The sequence below is a fragment of the Thunnus maccoyii genome, chromosome 7, assembly GCF_910596095.1.
Source record: "Thunnus maccoyii chromosome 7, fThuMac1.1, whole genome shotgun sequence".
Classification (NCBI taxonomy): domain Eukaryota; kingdom Metazoa; phylum Chordata; class Actinopteri; order Scombriformes; family Scombridae; genus Thunnus; species Thunnus maccoyii.
The window spans coordinates 14,413,589-14,425,000 of NC_056539.1; the positions used below are offsets into that span (position 1 = coordinate 14,413,589).

Genomic DNA, 11,412 nt, shown 5'->3' on the forward strand with positions numbered 1-11,412 from the left:
GGGAGGGGATGTTTCTAAGTGTGTGTGTCGCTTGTCGGTTTTAGTGGCATGTGTGTGGGTGGTATGGAGGGATGAGAAAGATTACTAGGAAACTAAAGAAAGGGAAGGGTTAATTAATTAAAGGGTCATTGGTGGGTCAGCTGCTCTGATTTTCGCTGTGTTTGTGCACGTGTGAGCGTTTTTGTCGCCTCTTTTTCGGTATAAATACGAACCTTGTCAGCACCCGTAGTCATCACGGGGACCAAAGCCTGGTCCTAATGAGGCAAAATGTGGTTTCTGAGGTCCTGGTTAAGGTGAATGTTAAGGTGTGGATTGAGGTTAGGTTAAGGTTGGGGTTAGGCATGAATTGCTTATGGGAAAGTTTGGTTTAGGCTGCCCAAATTGAATAGAAGTAGATGTAATGTCCTAACAAGGATAGCTGCGCAAACGTGTGTGTGTGTGTGTGTTTGTGTGTGTGTGTGTTAACTATCTAAACAGGCTGTAATCAGCAGACTGAGGGGAGACAGGAGGAGCTGCTGACACAGAGCTCTCATTACCGTAATTCCCTCTCTACACACACACACACACACACACACAAACACACACACACACACACACAGGTTGTTCTTAGTGAATGCAGACCTGCTTGCAATATTACTGATATGTGTGTGTGTGTGTGGTCTGTAGAGTAAGATAGGCTCTCCAGTAGCCACTAACATGCTGCCACTCATCCTTGAGAGCCCCTCCACTCATCTCTGCCCAAATACTACACAGCAATAGTAACTAATGACACACACACACACACATATGTTGAGTGAGAGAGTGAGTGTGTGTAACATTATGTCATCTTTAAAATATTTGGCTGTCATATCAAATATTAAGGATTGCAGCGGTAATGAGCAGAAAGAGAGAGACTGGTGATATCGGCCAGTAGCCCCATTTATATAAAACTGTAGGTCATCACTGTTAACGATAGAGTCAATTAATTGAGTAGTTGATAGATATAAAATAGATTGACAATTTTTATTTTTTTTTTTATGTGGCACCCCTCCCACTGTCTCGGAGGCTGCCTTCCTGGTATTGGCTGACAGTGGAGTGTGATCAGTGTAATACGGTTGACCTGGGCCTGCCAAGCTATAAAACCTGATCCATGTGGTCACTCTTCTCTCCCCTTCTCCTGCTGACCTGCTCCACATCACAACACTACATCATCTTCTTTTGGTTTTGCACTAAACATCTTGTTTTGTTCGCTTTAGTTTTAATAAATAATATTAGTATACTGTTGCATGGATTCCTCCTTGTCAAATTCCTGAACCTTTTTTGTGACAAATTGATTTTTTGGGGGGGTTTTTTTGGTTGTTTTTATCATTCAAAAGTGTCAAACATTGGCTGGTTGTAGATTCTCAGCTGTGAGGATTTGCTGATTTTCTCTGTTTATTATTGTAAATTGAACATCATTGAGTTTTGGTTGGACGACAATATAAGCAATAATCATAGCCCTAGTTCAGAGTCCGTAGTCTGCAGCTATTGATCCACATATGACTTCTTAACCATAAAGTTTCACAAATATACAAGTATGAAATACATTTACAGTTTAATTCACTCCACAAGCTCACACTTTATCTCTTCGCTAACTTGTTGTGCCACAAATCAAAACCTCTTGACTTTTTACTACATTGTACATAGTAAAGAACTTCAAGGTCAAGAGGTTGTTTATATGTAGCACAACAAGCTAGCGAAGATCTGTAAACAGAAAACACAAAATACTGTTGTTGACTCTTGTCAACAATACTTGAGATTTGTTGACATATTGTTGGGATATCGATCAGTGACGGCGGCACCGTGCATTATGGCGGCGCCAAACTTGGTCGCTAAATAAGTAATAAACAAGAAATAAGTCAATATTTTTCTCTGTTCTAGCAGAGACACTGGAATTATAACATTTGTCTTTTTGTAATTCCAGTGTTGTGGTTTATGTCAATCTCCGCTTGGTGTAGTTTACTGTGTGGCATGCAGATTTGATCCGGGCTGGCCATACCAAAATTGGTGGTGTCTGTGTGTGTGGTAGTATGTGTGTGGCAGGGTGCGCCCCGGTGTCGGTGTGGACAGGGGGGGGGGGGGGGGGGGTTCGGCTTTTAAATCACAATGTTACTCCGGTAGAAGGCTCTGTGGTCGACGACTGTCCGCCATCATCCGTCGAGTGACCCGCACCGCGCCCAGATCTGGATGAGGTGGTGAAGCTGGTTAGAATGACGTGTATTGACACATTCAGATTAACTACCATCACGGGTTTAACCTGTAATGGTGTCAGACTGAATTGATTATATCTTTACACCAAATGTATCCAGATAGGCTGTGTGTATACAGATATAATTGGATAAAATAGTCAGTAATCCTCTGTTTAACTGCCTGTCTGTCACTCACTAAATGATAAAATTATATTTGCTTTAGGGAGGGTTGAGGGTTTGTGGTTTGTTTCTAGTTTTGTGTGCATTTATTTGTGGGTTGGTTTGTACGTTACAACCTCTCCTTGTGTGTGTGTGTGTGTGTGTGTGTGTGTGTGTGTGTGTGAAACATTTATGAAAGAGCAGCCCTTACAGTGAGTCTGGCAGCAGAGAGACGGCTGGCCTGCTATTGTGCGACAAGATCCCAGCTTTGTTTTGTGTGTGTGAGCGCGCATAGATGTGTGCGTGTTTGCTCTCGTACACGCCCTTGAGAGATGATGACAGAGTACACAGGCGAGTTGGGTGGGTCCCTGGTGTGTATGTTTGTGTGTGTGAGAGTGTGTGTTTGAAGAGAGAGAGAGAGACGGTGAGAGAAGCTAAAGGTTTTTTCCAGTGGAGCGGAGAGGAAAGGTTGATCAATAGTTAATGAGATGTAAAGCGAACAGTCACATACCTGGAGGCTGGGGGATAAATGGTCTTGACACTGTAAAGGCACGACACGGGTGCAGTCACTACATGTCTCCCATCAGTGTGTGTGTGTGTGTGTGTGTGTGTGTGTGTGTGTGTGTGTGTTCTTTACTGGCTGGTAGCTCTAGCTATATTTGTTTAGTACTTGTGTCAGTTATGATGCCTGTTTGCTGTATGACGGCCACTGGACTCTTCAGCCAGTTCAAGTTTTGAATTGATGGTGAAAACAGACTTAATAGCAGCGTGTCACAATCAATAGTTTAAACGATTATTAAATTGGCAAACATGTAGTCTACAGCAGTTTTGATAACTGAATCATTTAAGTTATACATTGAGCAATAATATTCTCTGGTTTCAGCTTCTTTTCTCTGTTTTACATCATTGTAAAATGAACATCTTTGGGTTTTGAACGGTTGGTCAGACAAAACAAGCATGAAGATGGGCTCTGGGATATAAATACCAAACAGCATTTCAATTGGTTAATCATGAAAATAATCATCTGATGATGGAAATAAGCATTGGTTGCAGCCCTAGCTATTGTTTGAAACTTTTAGACATCAGGGCTGATACAATATCCAGGTTTGGTACGATGCCAAACAATTCTGTTTTTCAGTACCTTACTTAGGGAAATACAAACATGTTTTTCTACATTTTTTTTTATTTATCTAAGAAAATAAGAACTTCTCAGATTCATTAGTGTTTGTTTTTTGTCTTAGTACAGACGTTGCCTTAATAATAATCTAAAAGCACCAAATCTTGACACACATGAATATGGAAGTCAGCATGACTGAGAATTCAAGGACAGCTTTCAGGACTTGACTTGCCACAGACACATTTCAGTCAGTCCTCGAAAACCTCTCATGCTCAGGATTGTAACTAACTATTATTTTTATTAACAATGAATCTGCCCTTTATTGTCTCTGAATATTTTCTCTATATTGATCTATAAAATGTCAGAAAATATTCACATTTTCCCCAAAACCCAAGTTCACATTTAGATTGCTCGTTTTGTCAAACCAACTGTCCAAAACTCAAAAATATTCAGTGAACCATCAAAAGGATAAAAAGAAATAAATAACTAAAATGATAAAAACATTATCAAAATTGTTTCTGATGAATTTTGTGTCGATCAGCTGATAACTCAAATAATATTAACGCTGAGGTTTGATACCCAGTCCAGTTATGGCAGGAAATGTTCTCACAATAAAATGTGCATTATAAGATAACAATGTTTTAACAGAGCGGTCATGTGCCGTTTCATAAAACCTTTATCTCCTTTACACTGTAGCGTATATGTGTTTATTAGCAGACACACAACCGGCTTGTGGAAAGAAGAGATTAAGATTTCCCTTTTAGTTGACCGTCTTTGTGGGATGCCTATTTGCCCAACGCTTGTAGAAAACGCACTTTAATTCGACTATCAAAAAATTATGTCGCTGATTATATTTCATCATCAAGAAAAAGGACGTAATATATTTATCAGCTGGCATAAACTCATTTAGAAATGCTTCCGTCCTTCTCACATTGAAAGAAAATCAGTGTTTACTTAAATTTTTATCTCTCTGAACACAGTTAAAAATACTCTCAAACAAAGCAATGGACAAGTCTTTTTTTTTTTTTTATAGAAAAGAAAAATATGAAAAATGTCTTTTGTTCCTTTAGCAAGATAATCAATGAGGGAATAGCGAATGTAAAAGTATTAAGAAAAACAAACAGTGGAAGGGAAGGAGTTGACATTTTTACAATACCCAGTAGCCAGTTTCAAACATGGAGACTAAAAAAGCAGTCGGCACATTTCTACAAAGTGCAGGATCTTAATTAGATGCTTCGCTGTCTGTAGGTTCTTGTTAGAGAGAGAGAGAGAGAGAGAGAGAGAGAGTGTGTGTGTGTTTGTGTGTGTGTGTTCATTCCTGTTTTATTTAGCAGGCTTGTGTGTATGTGTGGGTGTATGTGCTCGTGCATGTGTAGCTTGTTTCTTTGTGGCTACCTACATGCAAGGTTAGTGTGTACATGCACGCACACGCACACACACACACCTCTAAATGCTTCCATGCTCCGAGTGGTATGTTTGTGTGTTTGTGTGTGTGTGTGTGTGTGTGTGTGTGCGTTCACTAGCAGTGCAGCACTGACAGAGCTGTCTGAAGGCTGGCAGGCTGCAGATTTGTAGCGCATTCGGCTGATCATCTTATCTCCTGTCACCGCCAGTGAAAGATTGGAGGAACCGAGCCCACCGTGGCACACGCACGCACACACACACGCACACACACACACACACACACACAGTCATATCTCCATTTTTCTTGCTCGTTCCTTCGCTCATGCTGGCTCACTCAATCTTGTTTTCTCTCTGTGTTGCTGTGTCTTTCCCTCCATCCTCAAAACCTTTCCTCCCTCCCTCCCTCCCTCTCAGTAAATGCTGCTGAGCCAAAGACTAATTATTACAGGCAATCATTTCGACATGAAATACCCACTTCCTGCTCACCGCTCTCGTCCCCTCTTTCCCTCATTTTCTCCCCCCCCCCCGCCCCCCCCAACTCTTTTATGCTCCTACAGTCACATAATGGCGCACACATACACACACACACACACACACACACACACACACACACTGTAATTTCATTCCTTGAAGTCCATTTTGTGTGGAATGGTTATTGCTTTCTGAGTGCGACCTTGGGGTCTTCCCTGTAAGCACAAGAAGTGTCCGTCTGCACACTGTGTGTGTGTGTGTGTGTGTGTGTGTGAGTGAGTGTGTGTACTTGTGTACACATTTGCTATGCAACCTTGTAATGCAATTGTGCAGAGGGCAGATTTCATGGGTATAGACACTGGTTTTTCTTTCCTTTTTTTTTTGGTTCTTGACAATGTTTAGTGTATTTACCTGCATAGCTGACTTCATTCATATGCTTCAAGGTGGTTTTGTGTGTTTTGTGAATGTGACATGCTGGAATTAGGGCTGCAACCAGCAATTATTTTCATTATTGATTAATCTCTAAGTTATTGTTTTGATGAAATGATTGAGGTTTGGTCTATGGAATATCAGGGAATATTTTTGTTTTGTTCAAATAGTTCAGGACCCAATGATATGTGACTGAGGGAAGCAGCAGATCATCACAATGGAGAAGTCAAAACGGGCACATTTTTAGGCATTTTTGCTTGATAAAGAACTTAAACGATTATCAATTATCAAAATTGTTGCAGATTGGGGTTTTTTTGTTGATCAACTAATCAATTAGTCGATGAACTGTTTCAGCTACAGATCTAATAGTATTAGAAAGCATGCATCCTTGAACCGTAAGTTGTCATTAATCATCAAGTGGAAATGATTAGTCTATGAACTGATCAATCTACAAGAAATAATTGACAACAATTGTTTTTTAATGTATTTTTTGAGAGATAACAGGAAATGAGGGGAGAGAGACAGGTGGGAACAACATGCAACAAGAGCTCCAGCTGGACTCACACAGGGGAAACTGCTGTTCATGGTTGGCACCTTAAACCTCTAGGCCACCAGGGTGCCCCAACTGTTTTTAATTTTAACTTTTTAATGTTCTCAAATGTGAGGATTTGCTACTTTTCTCTGCCTTGTATAAACTGAATCTTTGGTGTTTTGGGAATGTTTGTTGGACAAAAAAGCAAGCACTTCACACACACCCTCTAGTAAAGTTTTATGGGCTTTGTCACTATTTTTCAACATTTTATATCATTGTTAAAAACAAGAATCAACAGATTAATTGCTAAAGAAAATCTTAAGTTACAGTCCGAGTCACAGAAATGTATTTTAGATGCAGGAATTCCACACCGAACACTCATATTTGCACAGATAGATAACTGTCTCTATCATTACTTCACTTACGTATGTGCATGCACGCGTGTCTGGTCGTGGCTCTGCTTCTCCAAGCTCATCCTAAGTTTATGTCATGATGAACACACTCACAGCCATATACACAGACACACATACACACACACACGCACGACAGTCGCATTAGTCCTCAGCCCAGCTGTGAGTGACTTCTGCCGAGAGGCAATTCCACTGTAATAAAATCTATAGGGTGGTGGGTGGGTAGGGGGGTTTAATCCTCACTACTCTCCCTCCACCACCACCACCACCACCACCACCACCCTTTCCCACCCTCCATCCCGCTTCTCTTCCTCTCCTCCCTCGTCCCTCTTCTCCTCAACTGGCTGGCAATGATAAATGAGTCAATTATGTGTGTGTGTGCACGCGGAGCTGGAGAAGGCGAGCGGATGGGGCCGTTATTACCTGTTGCGGCTGGGGGTAATGTTGCGGTATTAATCATATTCTAATTTTCCTCCGCCAAACGACCCTCTCACCACACCACCACCCTCCCCAACCCCCCCACCCCCCCGCCCCCCTATCAATATATCTGCCGCCCGCAAACAAGTCGGCATAAAATGCCGAGGGCCCAAATATACTACCTCTCTGGGGAGGGAGGGAAGGGGTAGGAGGGAGGGCAGAGTGTATTTCTGTGTGTGTGTGTGAGAGAGAGAGAGAGAGAGAGAGAGAGAGAGAGAGTTGCAGAGGTAACAAGGGAGGTGTTTGTGTGCTTTGACCTGTTACACAAACACATTTAGAGATGGAAATGTGTGTGTGTGTGCAAATCCAGCCATTGGCGTTATCCAATTTTAGAGGACGCCTGAGACTGGTTTGGGTGTGTAGAGAGACAGGCAGACACAGAGGAGAGACAGAAATATAGGACACATGGGAGAGGTGTTTGGCTGCTATCATCTCAGAGATGTGTGTGTGTGTTTGTGAGAGAGAGAGAGAGAGAGAGAGAGTCTCCATGCAAGGCCTGGTGGTAGCTGTGTGACTCATGGATCTAAACGTAGAAAGAGAGGAGTGATTGTTTAAACAGAATAAAGCAGAGTTTTTACATTTTCAGATAGAATCGGCACTTTTGACCCACTTAAAGCAGATGCTTCGACTTCAGTGAAACTTGCCAAAGTGCACTGTTGAATGTGAAAGAAGGGGTATCGGTTAGACAGGCAGATGGGCTGGCTGATAATTGGGGAAGCAACAAAACGAGGAGGAGTGAGAGGACACATGGATAGATTGAAAATTGTCCAGAGAGAGAGAGAGAGAGAGAAAGAGAGAGACACCTTGGATGTGCCTGCCTGCAGTCTTGGCTGGATTTCAGGCTCCAAGCGTGACTTTGTCTATTTCTGCTCTGCTCTGAGGTGATAATGGGCTGTCAGCACCCCAGTCACCCTGTTCCCTCCTCCCCCACTGAGTGTGAGAGAGGCAGAGAGAGAGGATGAAAGAGAGTGAGTGAGTGAGTAATTTGTTGTCATGTTGTTAATTCATGGTGTATTTTTATATGGAGTACAATGTTTTAAACTCTTCTCTCTGTTGCAGTTTGAAACTGGAATGTGAGAAACTGGCCACAGAGAAGACTGAGATCCAGAGACACTACGTTATGGTAAGAGACACACACACACACACACACACACACACACACACACACACACAGAGCCCATGCCTCTCCGCATTCACCCACAGCAAATGCATTGCCAAGTTCGCTGAATCCCTTTCATCTGTTAACAGCTGCCAAACAACACCCACCAAAAACCACACACAAGACCACACACACACACACATTACCATACACACACATTATAGAGCTTATGAATAAACAGCATTTACACGGGTGTGCAATCTTATGCCTGTGTTTGCAAGTGTTTCTTTTCGTGTCAGAGATATGTCCTCCTGCGCTGTGTGTCCACGTCCGTCCAGAGCTGTTTATCATCTTTTTTTTATTCTTTGATCACATTGTTTTTGAATGAAAATATCGACTGTTTCATTCAACTTCTTGTGTGGCTGCTTATGTTCAGAGAACAGTTAACATATGAGATCTTTGTTTCTTTTGTTAAACAGAAAAAATGGTTTATTGAAAAATCTGTTTATAGTTCTAAAAGTAGGTTTAAAAAAAAATTATAATTTTGAGTTTGGTACCAAAACTGAGTAGTGTTACGTTTTGAAATAATGCCCAACTATGTGTGTCTGTGCTGAAATGTGTCTGTCTGATATTAATTCAAGCCTAAACAGATTATTTAAAAATTAAATATAAAAGAAAGAGTTTAATACTTTATTTAAATGTATATGATACAGTATGTGAGTTATATTGCTGGTTGTTAATGTCAAAAAGTGAAGAATCTGATGTAGTTTTGATACCTAGAATAATGATTAAATATATGTTTAATTGAGCCCAGTAGGAATCAAATCTTGAACCCTGGCAGAGTTGTTGCAGAACTCTACCAGAGCTGATACCATTAGTCAATTTATTGATTAGTTGAATGACACAAAAATTGCAACAGTTAAGCCAAAAAGCCAAAAAATGTACTTGTTTCAGCTTCTTGAATGTGAATTTTGTTATTTTAAGTTAGACTGTTGGTTGTACAAAACAAGAAATTTTAATGTTATCTTGGGAAGTTCTGATGGTATTTTTTTATTATTCTATAACATATTGTAGATTAATTGATGATCAAAGTTGTCGCTGGTAGCAGCTCTGTACCCTGCCCAGTGACCAACGCTGACTTCTTCTTATTTTATTACTGTGTCACTGGTTGTTATCTCCTCCCACTCTGCTCAGTTAGTGGTTTGTGTGATCACATGCTGTGTTCTCTGATCCTGCTGCTTCATTCGCTCACTATCAGTAGGTATTCCTCAAAGTTTGAAGTTTTTGCATCTCATCGCTGAGGACAGAAGTCACAGAACTAAGCATGTGACCACATGGTTTATGGTTTGAATCCGAGAATGATTTCTGAGAATCTGGGCAGAGAAACAAATGAAGCATGCTCACCTTTCTTCTCAGCAGATAGCTCTGTTCATCTAAAGTCGTGCCATTCCGAGGCAGCGCTCTGTGAATATTTGGGGCAGTGTGATTTTGAAAGGATACGTGATCAGCAGATCTTTTGTCTGGGTAAAAGGAAAGGCTAAAACTCTTTGTCTTTCTTTTGTTTTTAAGCCTGCAAACCTCCAGCCTTGATTTACCTGTGATCAGAGCCACACACAACCACAGCTGACTGAGTGTAGGCTGCCCAGATCCCACTGTGCCAAAAAAAGAGCTATGTGGCAATCTTGGCACAGAGTGGGGACTTGTGGGGGGATTGAAGTTTTAGTGACGGGGAGGGGGGTAGCTGGCATTGAGCACAGGCCAGGTCTCCTTTCCTGGCTGATGATTTGGGGGAGTTTGGATGTTGCTAAGCAACAGGCGAAACTTGGCACACCAACTGCCAAGCAGAGCTGCCAGCTGCCAGGAAAGGCGTCTTTTATGGAGGCACACAGACAAACATACACAGAGAGAGGAGCACACGTACCGAAAACACGCACATAGATACACACACACAGTTGCACTTGTGCTACAAACACACACACACACACACACACACACACACACACACACACATGCATGCTAACTGCCAGGAAAGATGTCTAGAGAGAGAGGACCCCTGCCATCTTCTCTCTCATCCTGCCAGGATGTTCTGGCTGCCCAACTGCCAATCTCCTCTCTCCACAACCAGCCACGCTGAAAAGCAAATGTCAGGCTGTCACTTTTCGAGGCATCTGACTTTAAAATGCTTTCCTTTTCGTCCACCTCTGAAGTTAGAGAGAGACAGAGCGGAAGAGAGAGACCCTCACCTGTCTCTTTCTATGGCATTCATCTCCTCCTGCGTTTCCTCACAGCTCCTTGTACTTTCGGATAAAAGCCAGGGTCAAATAGCTCACATTAGACATGATTATTGCAATAGTCTGTCACCTTCTTCTGCCAAGCGACAATTTCCCCGCCTCGCTACTGGATTTTGGCTTCCGAATCTCGCCTCAGGGTCATTTTTTGTGTCATTGACTTTCAGCAGAGTCAAGGTGGAATTAGTGGCAATGTGCTTTTAGGGACAAATGGAAACTTCAGAGTGCACATGCTCGAGTTGGCATCGTCTGAAACAAAAATTTTTCTTTTGGAGTTTTTTTTTTTTTTTTTTTTTTTAAATTGAATTTTCTCACAAAAACAAGTTACCAGTTTATGTAAATATGACTTAACTTGCAAGTAATGGCAGGAATATTTGGCAGTCAACAAATTTGTCATCGGTTCTAGTCTCAAACTTTTTATGTGTTCAGCAAAAGAAAATGATGTTCTGTCATTTGTATCACTTCTGATTTTTATATTTGTGCAGATGAAACAAACTCGACAGTTTAACTTCATCAGTTTAAGCTTTTGGGATACAAATGACTCCAACAGTTATAGCAGATGAAGAATAATGTGTAGCAAATTCAATATGTCATTTTGAGACTCATCAGGTCTGATGATTCAACTTAAAATTTCCTATTTTGTAAGGAAATGATTGCAGAAGTTGTAATAAGGTGTGTTTTATGTACAGTATTTATTGAGTTAGGATTAATAATGCATAACCAGCCGGTTATTATTCAGTCTTTTACAATGTGCAAGTTTGTAGATATTCATATTCCTACTTTACACAGGAAATATTCAAATTATTATTAAATAAAGCC

The 11,412-nt window shown here is 41.3% G+C and overlaps 1 protein-coding gene across 4 annotated transcripts in view; it reads left to right on the forward strand.

The window, feature by feature from the left end:
* Positions 1-11,412, forward strand: part of tle2a (TLE family member 2, transcriptional corepressor a) — a 46,533-nt gene that overhangs the window by 20,954 nt on the left and 14,167 nt on the right. For all 4 annotated transcript variants that reach the window (XM_042416993.1, XM_042416992.1, XM_042416994.1 and 1 more), the window contains exon 3: positions 8,266-8,329. In XM_042416993.1, coding sequence (XP_042272927.1) covers positions 8,266-8,329 — 64 coding nt within the window. The remainder of the gene's footprint in view (positions 1-8,265; positions 8,330-11,412) is intronic.